At 44.2% G+C, this 23,929-nt stretch overlaps 1 protein-coding gene across 1 annotated transcript in view; it reads right to left on the bottom strand.

Moving 5' to 3' along the window:
• Positions 1-17,016, bottom strand: part of GALNT9 (polypeptide N-acetylgalactosaminyltransferase 9) — a 129,267-nt gene extending 112,251 nt beyond the window's left edge. The window contains exon 1 of the mRNA XM_018916327.3: positions 16,776-17,016. Coding sequence (XP_018771872.2) covers positions 16,776-17,016 — 241 coding nt within the window. The remainder of the gene's footprint in view (positions 1-16,775) is intronic.
• Between the last annotated feature and the right edge of the window lie 6,913 nt (positions 17,017-23,929).

Here is a 23,929-nt window from a genome sequence, read left to right as displayed (position 1 = left end):
TTCCTCCTTAAGCAAGGAAGAGCTATATAAGGATACATCTTGAGAGGCAAAATAAAAAGCCCCTACCCCAGATGCATAATTTTAAATTATATGTGTGTGACTGATTTTTTTTTTTATTTTCCTTTCAATGATCAAAAAGTTCATTCACAGAGAAAGATCTCTCTGTTATCTTTAAATAAATAACAGATGCCACGATTCTTCTAGAAGTTTTTAAATCCCAGATGACTCGTGGTTGTTGCTGGTGAAACATTAAATGTATTTTTCTCTTCAGGGCTTTGGAGGAAAGCCAGAAAACTCCTCTGGTGATGGCATATATCTGGAGTTGAGGGGGAGGAGCTGAAATGTTGGTGTATCTGCCTGGCAGCCCACTGATATTAAAAGGAGACAAAATCTGAGTGTCATCAGTTTGGCACCTGTCCCCTGGCAGTGGCCAATCCCTGAGGCTTCAGAGGAAATGAAACACAAATGATAAAGCACTTGGCCAATTAAACTCTGCTCAGACCCTGGAAGCAGAGCTCCCTCTGAACCCCAAAGGCAGGTAACTAAAGCCCTGAAGCACAATATTAGATTACCCTCATTATCTTAACTCAGACAGGTAGAAACAGGGCATAAAACTACCCAGTGTCCTTTAAAAGCCCAGCCACTAATATTAGATTCAATGGGCTCCTGCAGCAATGAATTCTCTGCTGCTGTCACGGTCAGAGTGTCACCAACTCACATGAAATGGATCATCTGTATCAATATATTAGATTTCCTTTAATTTTTCCAGGGAAACAGAGGTGAAAACTCCTGGCTGAAGTGATCATTAAAACAATAACAGAGCCATTCTGGAGGAAGGGAGAGCAACTTCTCCTTGAAAAGCTCCGTGGTGCAAGAGATGGTGCATGGTGTTTAATTAGATTCAGGAACAAGCTGGTTCAGCCAAGTTAAAGGGTTTTAATTTCATAAATGAGTAAGATATCTTTTGAAAAGCGAGGAGTTTGCTTGTGTTAATCAAAGGTGGGGAAAGGAAGCAGTGGACCATGGTGGGAAGGGAGTTGTGACCCAAGGTCTGACAGGATGGAGCCACAGCTGGAAAGCTGCTGTTGGATGCAATGACATTTCCTTGACCCTACAGAGCTGACTGCACACCTCTAATCACCAAAAATACCCCTTTGACTTCTGGTGCAATCCTAGATGAGAAGTCCCTGACTGCTCCATTCTCAGACCAGCTCCACTACAACAGTCAATCCCTCAGGCATGGGTTCCAAAAGGGAAAAAAGAAAAAAAAGCTTTAAACACAAGGGACTAAAAAAAAACAATCTAATTTCAGGTCCTATGCAAGTTCATACTGTTCTGGACTCCATTGTGCTGATAACAAAGTCCAAACTCATCAAAGGCTCTACCACATCTGACATTGCCCAACCTGCCAAATTACTGCCCAAGGCTCACCCTCGGGTCTCTGTCTCAGAGGGATTTTGTCCAAGGTTAAGGAAGATTCTTCTCTCCTGCTCAAGGGTGTTAGGAGAGCCCTGACAAGGGCCAGACAAGCCCATCTCCTGCAGCATCATTCTGCAATCATGCTCCACATTATTTGCAGACACTCATATGCCTCCCTGCTCATTTACCTAAACAGCCTGCTATTAAATTAAACTAACATAATCACACAGATAGCTTTCCCAACAACAAAGTCATATAGAACACTTTGCTATTTGTATGGCTGGAAAGCTCCTGGTTGCTCAGCTCATTTTGCACAGCAGAGGATGGCAGCATTAAACCCAGACATGGGAGCTGCTGGAACTCAGAGTCACATTGTGCATCTCCATTTTCCACTCCTGTGAAATTACTCACTGAGTTCACCTCTGGCAATGCCTCCACAATAAAGAGCCAATGTTAACAACTACAGACCTGGCTACAGCCACTGCTCTCCTTCTGTGCTCCAAGAGCCACAGCCTGCTCTTCCTATTGGCATCAGAGGATGAAATGATCTGAGAATGTCCCTGGTTTGTCAGAGCAGGGCTGGTTCTCTACCTGCTGCCTCTCCACCTCATCATCAGACATTTCTCCTTGGGAATAGATGGGAGAAGACATCAGCTGCTACTGAGGATGAGAGATTTCAAATTCTTCCACCCAATCTCTTGAAAAACAGTTAATTTGGATATTGGTTTTCTCAGGAGCCAGAGAGAGCCTTGATTCCTCCCCTTCCTTTTAGTGTGGTATTGCCTTAAAAGCTCTGTAAGGGTGACATACTTTTTTTTTTTTGCATCATTGCACATTGGTTTCAAAACACACTCGTTTTCCTGACAGACTGTCTATTTCAGATCTGTAGATCTGTGTATTTTTCTTGACCTGTCTTTGTATTCCTCTTTCTCAGCCTCATCTTTGACACCTCTCAGGGAGCTTGGCTTTTGGCTCTCTGCTTTTCCTCCTCTTTCCTGCCTTCACTTTATTTTCATATCTCATGTCAACATACACCACAGCTGTGCCTTGCTTGTCAATGCCAGGCTACAATGCCTCCTTCCATCAACCTCTTAATGTGTGCATGATTTAATTTCCTACCAGCAGGACAAGTCAGCTCCAAAACAAATACAGGACACATTTTAAACAGCAAAAAGACAGTCCTGAACCCAGCACCTAAACAAAAGTGCTTACAAATTAACAAATTGTGGCATGTTTGAAGCTAAAATTGATGAAGTTTGTTATTCTGCAGAGTCCTTCTAATTGATGAGATGAAGGGACAGTCACATTTATAACAGGTATATCTGCTAGAGGATGTGCCCAACTAGAGGTCTGAGTTTCTCCTGCTAACAAAGGGGGAATAGAAGGAGATTCCACAGTGCTCAGAATCTTACTTGGTTCTGAAGTGCCTTGCTATTGTTAAAGGAAATGTTGAGTCTGGGTTTGGTTTTGGCTCTAGAAAGGAAAGCTTCAGCTCTTGATATTCATAAAAGAAAGCCTATTTAGAAATGAAAGCCACGACGTTGCATGGATAGCCTATAACATACAATTAATCAGGGATTTATCAAGGACAAATAAAAAGAATTAGGTACCACATTCTCTGGGGGAAGCAAATCAAAGGATGAGATAGCTTTGCAAAAGAAAGGCGAAATGATGATAAATAGCAATTGCCAATAAATTTGAGAAAATAAAGATGTAATGTTAGGGGAAAAATATTGGCACAATGTTTTATTTAAAAGCGGTAATAAAAACATTGCTTACTTTGATTTCTGCCCTTTCTGGTTTATTGTTGATATAAAGATAAATTGACTCAGACTTCCAGGAGCGGGAAAGCTACAATCTACTATTACAGGCACTGTAAAAACCAGCTCTCCTAGAATAACTGATTCATTATTAACAAGATTGGCTTCATTGCACGTGGGTATTTGTAGGAATTGACTGTGACCTAGGGCTGATTTGAGCCCTGACAAACCCCCAGCAGGACCCCTGGGCTTGCCTTGGAGAAGACAAGAATGCATTTGGTAACAGCGTGATGCTTTGATTCACCTACAGAGCACGTTTAAATTACCACATATATATAGAATTCAGATCATATATAAAGACAGTGGCCAAGTTTTTGAAGTTGTGGATCAACCTTCTTCAATTTACCTTCCTAATACCACTGACTGCAACAGTGCTTATCTGGTTTTCACCAAGGCAATGTAAAAAGAAACTCAAGTTCTGAAACTCAATTTTTCTTCAAGCTTTCCTCTCCTTTATGCCAAAAACCCATGAAAGAATGAATGTCCCTGTCCCCTGATGTGCCTCCGGTTTGTGCTTACGACTACATTATGAGGTGTTAAATTACACAGTAAAAAGAGAAATGAGGACAGTGATAGAAGGTGCCTTTATACAGCAGAAGATCATCCTTCAGTGGAGAGACTGGCATGAATCAAAATTTGAATTTCAGGAACCCGAGTTCTGAGTTTACAGCTCGGGCTCATCGCTCCTCAAGGACACAAAGCAGACGCGCTCTCCGGTCACGCTTAAACCTCAGGTCACACCCACATTTCTCCTCAGCAGCAAGAGCTTCCCAGCACCAATGGGGCCAGGGGAAGGCAGGGCTGAGCCCTGGGATGGGATGGGATGGGATGGGATGGGATGGGATGGGATGGGATGGGATGGGATGGGATGGGATGGGATGGGATGGGATGAGCAGCAGGATGCGCGTCACGCTGCTGAGCACAGAGCACCGGGATCGCTGCTCTGCTCGCTCATAATTTAATTATTCACTGCACTGAAAGGCACTGAGACAGGCTAGTGGGACCCCAGCCTGCCATTTCAGCAGGATGGAAATAAGGCAGGCTCTCCTGCAGTACTAGTGTAGTGTCAGGGAAATGTCATGCTGCTGTAGTTATTAACTGAAATAAGCAGGAAAGTAGAGAAAAAATGCTTGTGCTAACATATTGCCAATTAACAGAGCAAGCAAAGAAGTTCTGTGTGTGGACATCTGAGTCTGGTTCCTTTAAAAGCTCAGAACTTAATTTTCATGATTGTGTTTAAATAAGAAAAAATCCCATTTGTCACCAATATGATTTTTAGCCTGGTTTGCTAAGAAAAAACATTTTGTGGGATCATGCTGCCTCCATTTGTCTATCAGTCTGCTTCCCTCTCCATACCCTCCCTTCACACTGCTTGTTAGATTTCAAGGACTGCTTCTAGCTTCAGCCAAAGCTTGGCAGACAGTCAGAGGTCTCCAAAAATTGCATTTCTGTGAGTGTCACAGAAGCTGACATCTGGGAAGAAAGTGCCATTAAAATGTTCCTACTGAGAGAAGAGGTTTGGTGAAAGATCAAACACAAGAGTCCTGTTGGAGCTCTTAGAGACCACCCAAGAATTCACTTGTGGGTTGCCAACCCACAAGAAATTGAGTTTTCTTGGTTTAGCTGTTCAAGGAAGTGAAGACATATTTTTAGAACTAAATGTGTTAATTACTGGGTGTCCAGGTCTGTAGGATTCCTGGCTATCCATACACCACTAATTAACAATATCACACAGTTAACCTGAGGACACAGGGAAGGGGAGGGGATCAGGGGAGCAGAGAGATGAGCTGTCACCACAGATAAGGACCCAGCACAGCCCCCCTGGAAATGCAGGCCAGGTCTCCTGGTCTGGGACTTGGATTTCAGCAGCTTAAAATCTTTTCTTGGCCCCTTCTGTCCCCAGTTCCAGTTTCTGTGAGCTCACACACTCTGCTTCTTGTCAGGGGCTAGTGGCAATGATGAGAACCAGGGTAAGTGATAAAAGAGAGTGTTTTCTGGTCACAGGTTAGGGGATTCCTAATGAAATAATGAGGATCCCATTTAAAATGACTTTTCCATATTACAGAAAATTCACATGGAAATGCCTGACTTGCTGGATTAGCACTGCTACCTTTGGAAAGGGAGAACACAGGCTTGGAGGTGAGGCACCCTGACAGCAGGGCACAGCACTCCATGCAGCTCTGCCTCTTTCCCCTGGAATTAATAAAATATTAATCCTTCTGATTTCCTATGGTAGGAGTGCTTCTCCCCCCCCACCTTTGAAAGAAATATCAAGCAAGGTATCATCCTAAAACCCACAAAGCCTCATGAGCAGAGCAGAAAACAAAACCTCTCTCTCTCTTTTTAACAGGGAATCTGTCAGTTCAGTATCTGTCAAAATACTTTTGAAAATAATCAGCTTCTAGTTTCCCTACCATATGCTGAGGCACTGAGGAGCCACGGGCATGCAATATCACCCGTCAAACAGATTAGAGGCATCTTCTTCCAGGGACAAAACCAGAACATCATACACTGATTTCTGCTTCTAAAATGAATTTCCATCCTGAAATGTGATTTTGCTTTATGACAGTACAGTGTGTGTCAGCCCAGTCATGTCTAATTGGTGCTGATCCTGCATGAGCTGTCCTCTCCTCTGGGCCTGGTTCTGACTTTGCTACTCAGTGTCATAAGGAAGCCCCACAAGAGCTTTTCTCTCCTGAAACTGGTCCACAAAAAACCTATCAACACTCCAAGTTAAGGTGCACTGTCAAACTGTGGTATGGCTGTCCCAGAGTGACCTGTTAAACACACCACTGATTAACAATATCACAATATCATGTGCTGCTGCCATGGGGAGCTCCACCTCTCCTTAGGGCCAGAACAGCTCTGCCATGAGCTGGGCACAAACCCTGACCCCAGCTCACTCACCCATGAGCCCTTCCATCGACCACAATACGGAAAATTTCACACTGGCCTCATTCTCCCACAGGCTCCACTGTGCCTCTTTGCCTCCATTTGTGCTCTAGCTTCTTGTCAGGCTGATTAAAGGCTGAGAAATGCCTAAACAAGTAGTCCTGTAGCATATGCAAAAATCCTTCTGCAATGATCATCTCCTTCTCTGAGGGCTGCATCACTCAGCCTGTGGCCCTTGGCACGCTGGGCTGCTCCATCCCAGCTTCAAAGTTAGGGCCATGTCTTTGTTCCCTCATAAATATTTCTCCTCTAGTTATGCCCATCTTTTGTTCACTCTTCTCACTGTGCAAAGAAGAACTGGAAATTCTCACTTTGTGAACTTTTTAATGAGTGGCAGAAAGAGGGAGACAAAGAATCCAGTTATTAGGCAGATCAGGTTCAGAATGAATCACAGAGGAAATTCTTCCTTCCATGATCTCATCTGAGAGGGCTCTCTGCAGCCTGGCTTTGAGTTATGTGGGCCTGGAATGGGAATGTAGCTGTGAATATGGGACCCATACCAAGCTGCCTCTGTCAGGAAACAGAAGGTTTTGCACACAACCCCACTGGATCCAGGCATTAGAAAAGGCACTTCCCTTCCAGAATTAATTTTCTGTTGAATGGAAACGCATTGAGCCAGATGGATCTATTTCAGGAGGAGCATCATGCTGGCACAGGTCTAAAATCAAAGATTATTGGGTTTGTGTATTCAGAGCAGGAATGGCTGAGGGTGAAATGCTCAGTGCAGGTGCTGCCATGGTCACATCCATGCCTTTTAAAGGAGCACCCCACAAAGGATGTGTTGAGTGGGTTTGCCAAATGTTAAATTGAAGAAATATGTGGCATTTGTAATTAATACCTGCAAGCATTTTCACTGCTCCTTGTGATACCAGCAGTGAATAAACAAAAGACATTTTTCAACTGCTGAGAAAGTTGCAACTTCTGGCAGATGCAAAAGTTCATTAAAGAGTGATGGAAACGACTGGCCACCTGGAAGAAAGGTGGCTCCAGTGGAGAATTTGGCTGCCCACATCCCTGTGATGGTTTTGGAAAGTCAGCAGCCTAAATCCCCAGACCTGGGCCCTGGGGACTCTCCAGGTGACACACAAATTTTGTAACAGAACTTCCTAAAAACAAAGTGGTTGCCATAAGAAAGGCTAGCACAGGCTCACACCCAAACCACCCAACCACCCATTTTCCCACACCAAACCCCCTCATTGCTTGTGAAAATTGAAAGCATCGACTCTTTCAGCAGCTGGGCAGCTCAGCATTGGGCTGTGTAATATCTCCAAACCACTCAGCTCTCTCTCCCCTCCTGCCCCACTCCCATCTGTTCCAGGGAGCCACCTGCAATCCATCAGCAGGTTTGAGCATTAACAGCTCTGGGCTGGGAAATCTGCTTTTCCTGTTAGAGGTGTGAACAGTGCCTGGGCCCTGCTCTGCCACCACAGCCAGCACTCACCCCCAGCTCACAGCAGAGCCATGGGAGCCAGCATTGGCCACCAGCTGATTTCTGCTCCTGGCAGCCACCAGTGGGGCTGAGTTTTGCAGATACAGAACTTTGCAGCCATCAGCAGCCTCATTTTACACATGGCTGCATGACCAGAAATCTGTCTTGCAAGGAACCCACGGAGCAACTGCAAATTTTCATCCTGAGGAAAACTAACCTTTGGGTTATACAATGCTGTTTCAATTGGGGATATTTTTAGTCTTATCACTGCCTTCAGTTCAGCATGCACAGGAAAGAATACCACCAATCTTTGCTACAACACAAGGCTTGCTTGAAAATGAGTTAATATAACAAAAAAATACATTTTTATTTACAAAAGCTGTTCATCCTAGAGGCATATGAGAGCTGTAGAAAAAAAATAAACTCAATTTCTAAAAGGGCAGTGAGGCCCCATTGCCAAATAAAATACAAAACCAGCATAAAAAATCCAAATGAAAAACAACCAATTAACCCTACCACCCCACCAAAAATGCTAGAGGGGAAAAAAAAAAGAAAAAAAAAAGAAAAAAAAAAAAGAAGAAGAAACAGCAAACTTCCCCAGTATTGCAGGAAAAGGCTTTCCAGCTGTCTTCATGGATATCTTCCAAGAGAAACAAAATCCTGTGCAACAAACTCCCTTTTCCTGTGCAAGTGGTCCTGCAGTACCACAGGCAGTGCAGCCACCATGAAGTGCTATTCTGACCTGGTCTGAGAACTTCTTTTTGCAAAAACAGCACAAACACAGAAGCAACAAGAGCCCCCAGGATTAGGAGTCAGAGGCAAAAAACCCACAAAATTCACCAGATCTCTGCTAGAAAGGAGAATCCTTCCCAAACCTCCCAGGAGGAAGGGCCCTGTTCTCAACCATTCTGGAGCAGCACAGGGACACAGCAAGGCTTCATCCTTTGTACCACATAGACATCATCAAAACTACCAAACCTGCTCCTCATCCTGTGGCAAAAATGCCTTCACTTGGCCAAATTTCCTACTGGAGTTACTGTACTGATAACTACAGACTGTGCTGATGCCTTTGGATCAATAGCAAAGATTAATTCAGGCAACTGATTTCTACAGGACCAAGTGCACGGGCGAGCTGAGGAGAACTGGAGTCATTGCTGCAGTGATAAAACCCTGCTGGAGGCAGTCACCCTGTGCAGGCAGCAGTGGCTGTCACCCCCCTCACTGCCACAGCACAGCAGGGCTGGCAGCATCTGCACTTTGCTTAGAAAGCAGTGCCACTTTTGCACCTGGCTTGGATTCCCAGCTGAACACAAGTGCTGACTCAACCACAGACGTGGCAATTTCAACAGGAACAGGATCCAGCAGCACACTGGGAACCCAGAGAGCCCAGCCAGCTCTGTGCTGTCAGTCCTGTGACCCACAGCTCCTTTCCACAGGGCTGGCTTGGCTTTGCACAGGGGAAGGAGGTGTCAGGAGCCTGCTGGGGGACAGCAAGGCTTGTGCCAGTGCTGTGCCATTCTACAGGGGCTGCTCAGCCCGGGGGAGAGCCTGCTGCTGCAGCCTCTTGCTCTAACCTGCAGCCCAGGAGGCTGAGACTGGAGCAAAAGCACACTAAAGAATGCCAGAAGCCCAGCAAGCTCCTTTGTATCCTCCTCACCCACCAACTCTGGGTTATTTAAATGTGATTCCAGACTCTGGGATTCCAAACATTGTGCTGTGAAACGGGTAACACTGTCCTGTAGTACTTTGGCATCCAGAATCTCTGCCTGACAGAGCCATTTTTAAGTAGCAGAAAACTACTAAAACAGAAGCTCTTTTGAAAGTCTTTTCCTGGGTTTAGTTTCCTTCATCATTGCCCACTCTCCCAGGATGACATGCAAATTACAGCTCATGTATTAAAAGCATAAATCAGACCAGTGGCAAGTGAAAGTGCTTCTAGAGAATGGCTCCATGGGAGGTGATACAAGGCTTAAGATATTCAGAAATCTATATTCTCACCTTCTCCAAAAACGTTTTGCTCATTTCCTTCAACAACTCTCCAGCCCCCAAGAGAACTCTGCGTCCACACTGCGCACGATGACAAAGCAGAATCACTCTATTGTCTCCTCAGCTCCCCACCCTGCTGCTGCCCTCAGACTCTCCTTCAGAGCCAGCAATCAAGGACACATTTGAAGGAAAAAAAAAAAAACACCAAAAAAATCTAGGTCTTTTACCATTTGTCAGGATTCTCAAGACCAGCCCATTTCTGCTGCATTTTGCCCTCAACAGGGATACAAAACAATTCATGGCCTCAGGCTCATCCTTGGTTTGTGAGAAGATCCCTCAGAACAAGCCATCCAAGTAAATGAAACACAAACACAGAATTGTTCAGAAATGAAATGGCCTGACAAGTGCAGTAAGAGGGGCTGGGAATGGTGTGGGAGCTCCTCTGGAGCACCCATTCCACTGGGTTTTCTTTGCATGCACAGCAAGGAGTCCAGCTGAGCTGAACCAGGTGAAATAAAAGTTAGTGTGAAGAACTGCAGGAAGCAAAATCCCCTTCCTCACTGTGGGAGGAGAGCACCAAACCAGAGGGATAAGAGAGCAGAGCTCAGCTCCAAAATACCACTTCCTTGGATATCTACAGATGTCCTTGGATATCTACAGATGTCACAGCTTGCTTCATCTGGACCTGTACCAGATCAGGGGTGTGATGTCACTTCAAGAAACAAGGATCTGAAAGCCCAGCAGATCAAACTGAGAAATAACCAACAGAACCGAGGCTGTCACCTTTATCCCCAGCAGCACTACCACGTGTTTAAACTCCAAATAACCCCAGCTAAATCAGAGGGCCCTAGACCAAGTGGAATCATTGCTGCCTTCTGTTGAGTAAGTCCAGAAATCTTGGCTCAGGAGATGGCCTTGCACTCTTTAATCTCCTACAGGACTTGCTGAGTAAGCAGTAAGTGCCAGTTGTGCTGTATCTTGTCTTCAAAACTGCCTGGAGAACACCTGGATATTCCAGAACACCCAAAAGGATAGGAACTCTAGGGCAGGAAGACAGTTTTAAAGCTGTTTGCACCTGCCCTGCTGTCCTAGAAATGGGTTTTGCCTCCACCTGTGAAGCTTTCAGGTATTCACAGGCATTTCCATGGCACCACAGCTATGAGTTTTGGGAAGAGCAGACACATCCAATTAGCATTTGGCTGGTTTAGCTCTGTGCTCTCAGGAGAAGATGACTTTGGGTCACTGGGAGGGCTTCTCTGGCTTTCTCTCTCAGGAACTGGAGGGGTCTTATTTCAGAGGAGAGTTTTGATCAATAGGACTCCAACAAGGTTGGAAGCTGCTCTGCTGTCACTGGCTCTCTTCCTTCCTGTTATCCAGAACATCACAGGCTCCTTTTATTTCCTACTTTTCCTTTTTTCTGTCCTTCAGTGTGTTGGTTTAAACTAAATGATGGTAATGACTACCAAGAGAAACCCCACAAACAGCAACAATAATAAAAAGTATGCCAAGTATGCTGAGAAAGAGAAACTGAGTGCCCATTAGTAAAGTTAGAGAGAAGCATTAAAAAAAAAAGGGCAGATTTGTTAAACATGACTCATTTATTTTCCTCCCTTTCATAAATCTTAGTATTTCCTTGGATAAATGCCACACATTCAGTGCCTGGAATCTCATTCCAAAATGATGCTCCTGGTTCAACTGCTACCTGCCTTTCTTTACTAAAAGATCAAACAAATAAAACTCCCTAAACTCAAAACCAGCTTCACCTCTCTCCATCCAAGGGTATTAAGTTAAAGCCAGGTTTCCTAATCCTCTGAAGCTGTGCAGGGGCTGTAGGTGTGCAGCCACCACACTGCAGCTCCTCTCTGGGAAGATGACAGACCCATATTTGCTTTTCCAATTCCAGCTGAATGTACAAAGAAATGGAAAGATACTGAACCAGACTACAGCTGAAAAGGCAACAAAACCAACATCAGGCAAAGGTTTCCTTTCTGCCTCTGTAAACACTGCTTTTAATCTCATAGGGTACAAATGATTCAAGTTCCACACAAATGAGTCAATGATAAAATTACCACATGATTTTTTTTTCCTGTCAAAATACGCTTTCTTCCCAGCTACAAAGGCAAAAAGCAGAAACATTACATAAAAAATAGTTACCACTATATGAAACACAGAGTAGAGGGAAAGACTTTAAAATCACTGAAGTGCTGCTGGAATGGAGACATATTTTTTTGTATTTGTCAATATTTTTCAGAGCTGAGTGCAATTGTGTCTGTTTTACAAAAGAGAGCTGCCCTCTTTTTTAACTAAACTTCTAGAACTTCTCTTCCTAAAGTGCCTAAATAGAGTAATTCTATTTCAAATATTACCTTATATTTATAAAGGGGTTATCCAAATATTGGCTCCTTACGTTTTCCTTCTGTTGTTTTGGGGAATAAAACCTTGCCCTTCCTGAAAGCACTGATTGTGAGTTCCCTCAGCTGCATAAATCAATACTAACACAACCAGAACAAGTGTGATGGGGAAATTGGTCTGTTGGACTTGACCATCACTTTGCAATACAGAAGGTCAGGCCTGCATTGGTAAGTCAGTGGTGACTTACCCAAGCTTGAGGAAATGACCCAGCACTAGAGAAAACACTGTGTAGTGAACCAAGAAAGGGCAGACAAATTTAAAAAAAAAAAAAAAAAAAAAAAATAGCATTTTTCCCTTATGCCTTCATGAGAACCAACCTTGCTCTTCTTTAAAAATATCCTAAAAATTAGATCACATGAAGAAAAGCCCATCACCAGAAGGAAACCACATGGCTGAGAGCAGAGCCCACAAGTGAGCTGGTATTTCTGGAGATATTTAGGTGTTAATTTTGCCAGATGTATGTTAGCAGCAGACCATAAACACACAAAATAGAAATAGTTATAATATGTGTGGGTATGAGAAGGTGCAATTTCATTGGTGCAAGACTGCAGTGACACTAAATGTGACCTGTGCATGAGTGGCTTTACCTCTCTCCTCTGCCAAGGAACTGCTCTTCAGCTGCCAGCTGTAAAAATTTCTTTTTGACAATGTGGACATGTGACAGGGACATTCACATAACTCTCTTGCAGCCTGCTCCCAACCCTTACTTTCAAACATGGAAATTTGGATCCATTTCCAGCCAGTCCAGAGCTTATGAAGAATAAGCTGCTCTTTAAAAAATACTACTGTAACTTTTACCTATGCAGATTGCCAGGCTGAATCTGAAATGCAATCACTTGGCTTCCAGTGCACTCTAAAAATCAGGAGTCCCAGTCAGCAGGAATCACTACTCTGCACCCAGGACCTGCTGTTTCCATCATTTTAAGCCTCTGTGCTGCAATTATGTGAATTGTCCACTTCCCCCAGCCTCCTCCATGAAATGCATATGTAATGTAAACCCCATTTATCACACTGGAAATTGTTATTGCATTTAATCTTCCCAAAGAGGCCAAAATCAAATTATGATGTGTAACGAATGAGAACCTGTCAAATTCAAGGGAATACTCCCAACTCATCCCTCCACATTTAAAACAGAACAGGTCAAAGGGGTCTGGTGTAGAAGACATGGGTAGGAAGACATGATGTGAGAATACATAATGAGAAGATGAAAGCTCTCTAAATCTTTGCAGATTGAATGAAATCTAATTACATGCTGTATTGATTGTTGTGTATTACTGGAAAGAGACAGTGAGAAGGGAAAAAGGCAATTAGACTGAAATTGTAGTCTGACCTTCAATTGCTTTTGGCATGAAAGGTTATGCTCTACTTGGGGCATCAAAAATTCTGTATCCTTTATGGTGAATCATTAGCAACAGACTTAGATGCAAAACTGATTAGGGGAAAAAATTCAGTCAATTCAATTATTTTTTAATTTTTCCCCTTTACAAAAAAAGTAAAGGCAAAGGAAAAAAATACTAAGGTGTTATCATTATGACATTTAATAAATTGCTACCAAGTCTAGCTGGTATGAGTTCTGTGTTGAATGACAGTAAAATATATCCATCAATAGCAATACCACAGCAAAAATAATAAAAAAAGAATATAGATATAGATTGCTCAACTAGGTCTATAATAACTCTGGTTTTCAAAATAAACACTGTACCCAAGGTCAAACACCAGGAGGTAATACAAAGTCTCACCAAGAAAATTCCACTGACACGTTTCATCGCTTTCCTTTCCCTTTACATGCTCTGTTCATTTGCTCCCACCAAACCCAGCAGCAGCTGAGGGAAGAGAAAGCTTTCAGAAATACCATTTTTCCCAAGGTGATAAAAAACCAGAGCACGAGCCAAATGAAAACTATTGTTTGGGTGGATGTCTGCACAACTCTGCAGGGATCATGGCAATTCTCATTCATCCTCTTCTAAACACTCTTGTTGTGCCAAAGGTAATGGCAAGGACCAGCTTTGTCCTGACTTTCATCCATGGTCCTCTGTGTTCTGCACACACCTCCACAGGCACTGCACTCACTGATTTCATTCAGCCTGGAAAGTTAATGAGTTCTCAAGTGATCAGTTTTGGGTTGCCTCTTTATACATTTGTAATGTTACTGTGCTTCTTTTCCTTGCAGAAGGCACACACTCCTAAATAACAGTTCCTTGATGGTATGTAAACAAATATGTGTGACAGAAACAAAATTCTGTGCACTCACAGAGTGGTGCCTGGAAAATCCAGGTAAGTTTTAAGAGTTCAGGTCTCATCTGAATAGAAGAGAAAAATAAAACAAAAGAACACTGAGATATTACCAAAAATGTACTTAATGGTTAGCTCTAAATTTGCTGATCTCAAAGATAAAAGATGAAGAGCAGAAAACTCAAATACTGGGCTGAGCTGACCTGCTGCAAGGATAGCATTGAGCTGGACTCAGCCTCCTGGAGCTTTGAGGGGTTCTGGGTATGCAAGGAACTCACATTCCTCCTGAATAAACCCTGTCTACCTGTGTCTGTCTCTCCACATGGAAGAGACTTTGTCCCACCTCATGAAAAAGTGACATCCAAGACAGCCTCAGTGAGCTCTCTAACCCTGTGATCAGGCAGCATGTGCAGGACTGGGAAGCCTGACTCGACCCTGAGGTGAAGCTGCAGAGCTGCAGAGCGTTTGTGTCACAGCAGCCCTGCTGTGTGACACAGCACAGCCCTGTCAGACAGGCTCCCCTGGATCCCAGGGCTGCCCATTAATGACACAAATAATGAGTCATGGTTTGACAAACAGAACAGCAGCCAGCTAAAGCCAAATACAGAGGCTTGGTCCTGATTTCACTCACAGCAATGCAGCTCTGATGATTTCAGTGGAGCATCTCCTAATTTCTTAGGACTTTTTCCTTTTGTTGAAACATGATGGGGGGAAAAGAGTATTTTTTTTCAGAATGATGATGAAAGAGTTAGTTTATGTGTAATAATAAGAAACTCAACAATCACGTTGCAGAAAAATTAAGGAGAAATAAATAGGAAATTTTAACAGCTCAGCTTGAAAAACTTTCTGTATTTTCCTGTGTAAGAACTTCCTGGAAAAGAAAACAGCCTGCCTTGTTTGATATGACCTGAAGAAGCAATGTAACACTAAGTTCAAGTAATTTCACCATGAAGATCCATATCCAATAAATGGAGTTAAAGAAGATGAAGAAAACAGCTCCCAAAGAGAGGCATGCTTCACAGAGAACTTGCAGTCATTGCATGCAATGGTGCCTGCCTAGCATGGTAAGGACTCTGCTGATTCTCCAGGGGATGCTGTGCCGAGATGAACACAGTCAGGGAAATCCTTCCCTGTGTGAAGAACACCAAGAACAAGTCTATTTGGATCAAATCCCCCATTCATTGAGCTGGAATGGATATATCTTGCAGAGCAATCTAATTTAGTTTGTGAACTTTGCAGCTTGGTGGAATTGATGAGAATGAAGAATGTAGGATTTAAGAGGAAAATCAAAACTGTTCCAAAATATGGTCAGAAAACACAGCTGTTGACACTTTCTCTCTAATTCCTGAATGTGTGGGTTTGGGACTAACACCCCACTCCAGGTTCCCCTTCTCTCTGCCCTGTTCATCCAGAGTAGAGCGTGAGGGGATGCCTGTTCCCTAACACTTGCTGGCACAAACTGCACATCACCTAACAGCCTAACTTAGCTAGATTTATACATTCATTCACAAAGTAGTAATAGGAAACATACTTTATGCTAAGCCTCCTATTTGTCTGCATTTTGAGGCTACAGTAGCCTTTCTAAAATCAATGTTACAAGTAAGATTTCCACAAGCAGCCTAGAAGCACATATTAAACATATTTACTCTGAACATTTTATTTGCTGGGAAACACTAAATGTTACATTTATATTATAATCTCATGCAAAGTTCACTCCTTCAACCTTTTCTTGTCCAAAACACTGCTGTATTTAATCACATACTTATTTCTTTGATGTCTCACACTTAGAACTTTACAAATCCATGCAAATACAAATGCAGTCATTTTGAAGAATTAGTTTCCATATTAAATGTTTTCTGTCCTATAACAAGTTTGATGGCTTAGGCTGTTTTAACTACCATGGAAGGGTTCTTTGCTTACCTAGCAATATTTTTAGAGGCTGGTGAATTAGAATGGTAAGTCATAAAAAGAACTGGTGGATGCTTCCCCTCCTCATCAATGACAACAACAAATTTAAATGGCAAAATCATTAAGGAAACATATGGGTGCTATGTTTAAACAGACCATTAATAGTGCACAATGTAAGAACTCAGCAGAATGTTTTTAAAGTAACTCTGAAACCAAGTGTATGACTTCCAGCTATAATCTAACACTGTATTTGCTATACAAACAACTTCCTATGCAGAATTAATATATCCAGGCAAACTGTAAAACCTGGTACAGTTTGTAGGGACTTTGTCTGATCCTGAAATCCCTGAACTGCAGCCTCCTGAACTTTGCACCTATTGAGGAAGTCCTGACTTTGGACCAAGAGTTGGCAGAGAGGCAGGGTGGTGGTGGGAGGCTCGACAAACCCCTCCAGAAAACCCCCATCACCTCTCACCCTGGATTTTCAGCACTTCAGCTCTGGGGTCGGTGTGAGCAGTGCCCGGGCTCCCCACCCCAGCGGGGGGACACCTGGGGGCTCTTGCCCGTCCTGTAGCACCCTCCCGGGGCACAGGACATCCCCTCCCCGCCCCTCGTACCATTGAGCTGGTTGTAGACCACTTCCTCCAGGTGGTCCAGGCGCTGCAGGATGGACTCCCTGTCGGCCAGGCTGCCCACCTTGGCGCCGCGGCTTCTGGCCCGGCGGTCCGCGCTCCGGACGATCTGCACCAGCTCCTGGGAGCGGTCCTGGATCCTGCAGTACACGGAGAAGAGGATGATGCCCACGAAGACCAAGATGTTCACCGTCAACAAAGTTTTGATTTTCCGTGCCACCGCCATGGGAGCCGCGGGCGCGGTGGCGGGGGGCGCATCCAGGCGCGGCGAGCGGCGGCCCCGCGGCCACCCGGCGAGGGGCGCGCCCGGGGCGCGGAGCGGAGCCGGGGGAAGCGGAACCGAGGGCAGCGGAGCCAGGGGGAGCGGAGCCGAGGAGAACGGAGCCAGGGGGAGCGGAGCCGAGGAGAGCGGAGCAGAGCGAACGGGAGCGGAGCCGAGGAGAGCGGAGCTGTCCTTCAGCACCGCCGCGCCGCTCCCCGCCCCGCGCCCGCCGTCGCCCCGCGGGGCCCGCGCCGCGGCGGGCAGGGCGGCATGGAGCGGGGCCGAGCGCTGCTGCTCCGCCGAGCTTCCTCCTCCTCCTCCTCCTCCTCCTCCTGCTGCTGCTCCGGCGGCTCCCGCTCGCCCGCCCTCGCTCGCTGTCCGCCGCCCCAAACGCAGAGCGCCGGTGCGGAGTGACGTGCTCCGGGGGATCTCATCTACATGCACACGGCGGAGCCGCGCCCGCCCCGCTCCGCGCCCTGCCCGGCGGCCCCGCCGAACGCGCCAGGGGCCATCTTCTCGCCTCTGCCCACCTGGAGAGCGCCGGTCCTGCCCACGGGCAGCTCCCGAGGGCGGCAGGACCAAGGTGTCCTTGGCTGCGGTGCAGCCCAGGAGGGGAGGTGATGCCCCACCCGGCTCAGCGGTGGAGAAGAGATGAAACAAGTTCGCACGCTCCCCAGCAAGAAGGAGAGCTGGTAACGCACTCTGCTCCGTGGGTTTCCCAGCAATCCGAGCACGGCACTGGCTTGGGATCCTACATGGAAGTGACATGGTTGGGACCACATGTACAGGCAAGAGAAGTTCTTGCCAAGCATCCATGGAAATATAGACTCATAAAATAGTTTAGGTCAGCAGAAATGTTAAAAAGCCCATCTGCTCCAAGCCCCCTGCAATGAGCAGGGCCATCTTCAACTTGATCAGGTTGTTCAGAGCCCTGAGCTGACCTCAAATGTTTCATATAGAAATCCACCACTTCTCTGGGCAACTTATGACACCCTCATCAGAAAATATTTATTGAGTCTAAATTGATAATCTCTCAGGTCATAACCATTAACTCTTAAATCTCAATACCTATAGGCATTAAATATGCCCTTTCAACAGCTTCTCTGTTCATGTTCACAGTGATCCTCCTTTTAGACAAAAAGATATACCCATTTCACTTAGAGGGTTGCATACCATAGCTTGTATCCTGGTGCTGGGAATTCTTCTTCTTTCATCCTTCCTTCTTGGTTTCAGGACCTGCCAAGTCAAAATCTAGCAAAGGTTACAACCTCCCTGAGTTCGTTGAAACTTGGCAAGTCCTGCTCAGGATTTCCTGAGATAGAAATTCTCCAGTGCTGGTCCTGCTTCTGACCCTCCTGCTGCTTACCTTCTGCAAGGCCCCTGAGGGTGCAGTTTCTTGGAGAAGATGTTTCTGTCCTAGAGGAATTCTCTTCTCCCCTGGTCTTCTGAGGATCACCAGTGAGACCAGTGTGTTGAGCAGAAAAAACCTAAACTGGAGTTTCACTATCATCTAATCTTATCCCTGGAAGAAGATGCCACAAGTTTCTGCAGTGTCATCTCTTCCAAGTATGGAAATATGTACAGGATTTTGTTATTTCCTACATTACTGGATTCTTACACACAAATAATGCCGAGGTGCAGGATGAGATCTTTCACTCAAGCTGTAGCAAAACTCTCTTGGTCACTCAGCAGAAGCAGCTCAGAATGTGAAATTTTCCAGTGCTTTGATTATTTCAGTAGTATTCTTATTGCAAATCACTCACAGCATTACATTTTCCTAGCATATAACAATTTGGTTTAAGAAAATATTGAACTAATGCTCAAGTGCAGCTTATTTGATGGCTCCTCAGCATTTAATATATTATAGCAACACCTGCTGGTCTTGATATGGTTAAGAATCTGTTATATCCCTATTTCCATTATAAACTCCAAGTTCACAAGCTGGCCACAAGAATTCAGATTAGATTCTGACACAAATTTATAGTCTGTCCCAAGGCTTGTAAAACACCTTCAACATTCTCAGAGAATTTACCAAGTTTTGATGAGGATTTTTTGCACCACTGCAGTTTTAAACTGGCTTTCACAGACATGATTTCATCCATGACTGGCTTAGCTGAAGGAAATCACTTTTTTACCTAAGTAAATTTCTTAAATGGTCAGCTTAAAATATTCTCATATTCTTCTGTACACACCACAGACTGTGTTCACATGGCTGAAACCTCACCCAATATCACTCAAATAATAGCTAGCTTGTGTAGCTTGCTGTTCCTTCAGACAACTCAAAACAAGTTGCAAAAGAGATACCAGAGCTGACTGAAGGACAACAGAAGTGTTTCTGGACAAATTTAATGATCAAATGATATTTTTTCTTTTTTTCCTTGGAACCAAACAAAAAAGGCACTGCAATATTTTTTCATGAACAGCACTTGAGCTGAAGCTGCTGTTTCCTGCCCAAAAGGGCCAAGTTCCAATTTTAATTCCCACAGAAAAGACTTATGTTGCCAAAAGAAAATTTGATAAAAGTCAATATATATATATATATATAACAGCTGGATTTCAGTGAAAATGTTTTAGCTGAACCCATAGGAATCAGCTCTGATTGCTGATCCATCCTGCAAAGGGAGATCATGGGAAGGCATTGGTAGCTGCTCCCAATCAATGGATCCAGCCAGAGGCAATGCTGGGATTGCATTCCAATCCACAAATCCAGTTTCTCTCTCTCTCTCACTGATTTTCACTCCTATTCATCTCCACAGGGTTCCTATTTCCATTCATCAATGAAGGTGGATCAGGAGGATGCTGTAAAGGCTCCCCAAGACCCCGTGCATTCCAGTGGCAGCCCTCAGGTGATCCCACTCCCCATCCCTGTGCTCCCCCTGAGCTCAGCCAAAGGGAACACCTGGATGAAGGACAGCTGGCTGCAGATGGAGGTGGTATCAGATGGAGGTGGTGTCAGGCAACACTCTGAAACATCCATCTGCCACAGCATCTCCCTGAGAGCAGCAAAGGTGGGTATTGCCTTGGGGCACTCTGAGCTGCTACTGAGCTGTCAAACAGCTGAGGCTGTAATGGTAACAGCAGCATGTGAAACCAAACCTTGCTGTTGTCTGAGCCTCTTCTTGAAGCTGTGCTTGGTCTGGTGCAGGTTGGCCTTCCAACATTCATATTTGCTTCTGTTAACTCTTGGTTACTGCAGAATGCTCCATCTTGGCATGAGGATGTTGATAGAGAGGAGAACTTCAGCTGCTTCTGCATTTAAAATCCTGCTCTACTTAGATACTGAGCTATCGGACAGAAAATTTCACTGAAAACAACAGGGAACTAAAATATTTTGAAAAGAACTTGAGTAAAGCCTCAGTCTTGCAGCCATGATGTGCAGAGCCTATCATGCAGCTCCTCAAGGCAACAGACCCCAAGTCAATCCGACCCAGCTCATTTGGAGCTACAAAACTCAACCAATACTCAATTTTTTTTATCCAGCTACTGAAATCTGTAGATTGCACAGCAACTGAGTAGGATCAACATACCCTCCATCATCTGGACAGTTCTCAGGTTGAGTTTTCCCAAAAAGTGCTCAGAAAAATGTATTAAAAGAGACCATATGGAAGTGCCATCCCTACAGCAGAGCCCTTGGAGGCACCACACCTTCAGTCCCAGGTGTGGTGGGTACGTGCTCAGACAACCAGTGAGTTGAATTTTTCTATGAGGGGTTTTATGTTGAGTTTCATTTCAAATGAGATGAAGGAACTGGCTGACAAATCAAAAAAAAGTAAGATTTTACTTTTGAGAAAAGGCAAGAAGAGGCTGATTAAAAAGTTTCTTGAAAGTTTTTTGAATTTTAAAAAGCCTAGGTTGGAAAAAAATATTGAATTCAAGTTAATAACCATAAAATCATTCCCAACCACTTTTCCAAAAGGACAAGAATTGATTTACCATTTCTAAAGAGACATACCTTTCTGATCATCCTACTGCACGATATGAGACATTTGCAGGAATGAATAATGTGTGGAAGGGAAGACTTTGATGTTTCAAATATTTGAGCACTAGCTTTAAAGAAAGAAAAAGACACACAGACAAAATATTATGCCAGTGATGATCTCCCACTGCAGATTCCAGCTGTAGCTACTCACACACAGACATCACCCACCATTTTCCCAGGGAAACCCCAACTGCATTTGCCAGCACTTTGCTCAGAGTTTTAACACAGCCTAATATTTTTCTACTTCATTTTCCACTTTTCTACTTATTTAGAAGAAAATAGCAGCAAAAGCAGCCAGCAGTCTCAGATCTGTGAGCACCCAGACACACAGAGCTGAGGCCCTCACCCTGTTGCAAAGAGGCACTGCAGCCCCTCAGATACTGAGGTGCCTTAAAATCTGAACATTTCAGAAATTTTATATATATATATATATATATGTGTGTGTGTGTGTGTAAAATCTGTGTATATATCCTTTTAATTTTGGCTGTATTAGTCACTTAAGATTACACACAAGTTTCATAAATGGAATTTGGGATGCTTCCTCTAAAACTGCAGCAATTCCCACTGGCACATGGGACAGCTCTTCAAATGTACAAATCATGCTGTGTTCTACCACCTGTGGCTGTGACACAAATATCACTTCTTTTATGTTCTTCCTGTTGCATTAAAGCTACAGGTTGACCCTGCAGAGTGAATTTAGAATAGACAGCACAATTGCCAGCAGATCTGCTGCTTTCAAGCCTGTGAGATTGTGCTGCTGACCACCCTGTAGTAAAAGCATGCAGATAAAACTCAACAATTATCCAAACGTGCATTAAAACCCCCAATAAAACCTGTCATTGTAAAACCAGGTTATAAATAAGGCCAAGACTAAAATATTCAACCCCCATACTCACATTTTACAAAGGTCTAATTAATAAACATTACAGCTCTCACCAATTTTAATAAGAACTGAGTGGAGCTGCCTTTTTAAAATCCAACTGCATAGTCCTCCATCCATTTCCTATTATTAACTCCTCCTGTAATTCCTGAATAGGTGCTTGTTTGCTAAGAGAGGATTATCACCATTCACCATGATCAAAAATTACTTGCAGGGACTTAGATTTACCCATGCAACAGGAGAAAAAGCATCTTGGGGGACCTTGTCTCCCCCAAATGACAGAGGCTAAGCCCACCAGCACCCCAGCAAAGGGAAGGTGGCTGGGACCTGCCTGGCAGCTGCTGCACTGGGATTCTGAGCTGCAGACTGATGGTTTTGATCATCCCATAACTTACTGCAAGGAATTTGAGAGTTTCTGTGATAAGATAGAGTCTCACCCTGGAAATAAATCAGGGAAGCTTTTCAAGGATGGCTTCTGTGTTTATGAGAGTTGCAATAAAGAAAATAAATGTGCAAGAGATATATAAATGTAATTTAATATCCAGCTATTACAGATATAGAAATTACCTCATTATACTCCTTGAAATCCATCTTTACTTGTTCTTGATGCCAAAAAACTTACAAAGCCTTAAACAATGGCTAGGCTGTTAGCATGCTGAGACTTCTACTTTTCACACTGTCCAACATCATCTTCTGGTTCTGCATGTTCCTTCTTCTGCTGCTCTCATGCACTGCACAGGCTTTGAAACAGAGACTGCTTTTTTGATGGGGCTGTTTTAAAAAAGGGTTCATGAATGATGCTCCTAATTCCAAGAGAAAATCAATTTTCAGCTCTGTCTGTGACACGTGTGGATTATGATCCTCAGCTCCTCCTTGGAATCCATTTGTTTCATTTCCACTTCTACTCTTAAACAACCAACCTTATGGAGGCACAATTTCCTCTCAGGACTTTTATTAGTCTTTGATCAGATATTATTTTAGATCAAGTTTCCTATTCCAGCATGTTTTTAATACAGCAGTGCTGGCTTTGGGGAGAAGCCTGTTCTCAGAGACACGTGGGACTAAAAAGGAAGGATGGAGGGAGGAGGGATGGAGGGGATGGAGGGGATGGAAGGGATGGATGGATGGATGGATGGATGGATGGATGGATGGATGGATGGATGGATGGATGGATGGATGGATGGATGGATGGATGGATGGATGGATGGATGGATGGATGGATGGATGGATGGATGGATGGATGGATGGATGGATGGATGGATGGATGGATGGATGGATGGATGGATGGATGGATGGATGGATGGATGGATGGATGGAGGGGATGGAGGGGATGGAGGGGATGGAGGGGATGGAGGGGATGGAGGGGATGGAAGGATGGAGGGATGTTTCTCCCTGTCCAATCCAGCTAAAAGCTGATGAAAAAGCTGAACGTTATCCCTGGCTTAGAATAGTTTAAACTATTTTGCTACTGGAATTGCTCTGAATCCAGTAGGGCACATTAATCTTTGGCCATCACTGTAGCAGTCCCAGTTCTGCCAGGAGGAACTGCCTTGTGGGCTTGTGCAGGTATTTGTCCAGGCTGATCCTCTGGTAGGAAAAGAACCTCATGCAATATTCATTACTGACTCCTCTCTGTCTTGATGCACATTATTAAGAGCTGCCTGGCCCTCCAGCAACATCTTCACCACAAAATTAAGAAACACAGCCAGCCATCATGTCAAAGACCTGAGAGATTAAATATTCTAAGTGCAGCAGCACCAGGGTAAATTAGTATTGTTACCTCCTGACCCCCAGAGCTGCACCCAATGCTGGCTTTAAACAATAAAAATAATGAGATTTTTAGATTCCATTTATTTTGAAACAACAACTGGCAGCTTGAGAGAAGAAAACATGTTTTGGCAAATAAAGTTGACATTGACATTTTTAGTAAAGAATAGCTTTATGGTGCCTTGTCACTGGGCAAATCTGAAGAATCACTGCTGCCTCTGATGTATGATGTTTTTCACAGGGACAGTGGA

This window comes from Serinus canaria, chromosome 15 (genome assembly GCF_022539315.1).
Source record: "Serinus canaria isolate serCan28SL12 chromosome 15, serCan2020, whole genome shotgun sequence".
Lineage (NCBI taxonomy): Eukaryota > Metazoa > Chordata > Aves > Passeriformes > Fringillidae > Serinus > Serinus canaria.
The sequence above is the reverse complement of the archived record's forward strand: the minus strand, read 5'-3'. Positions and strand labels throughout refer to the sequence as shown.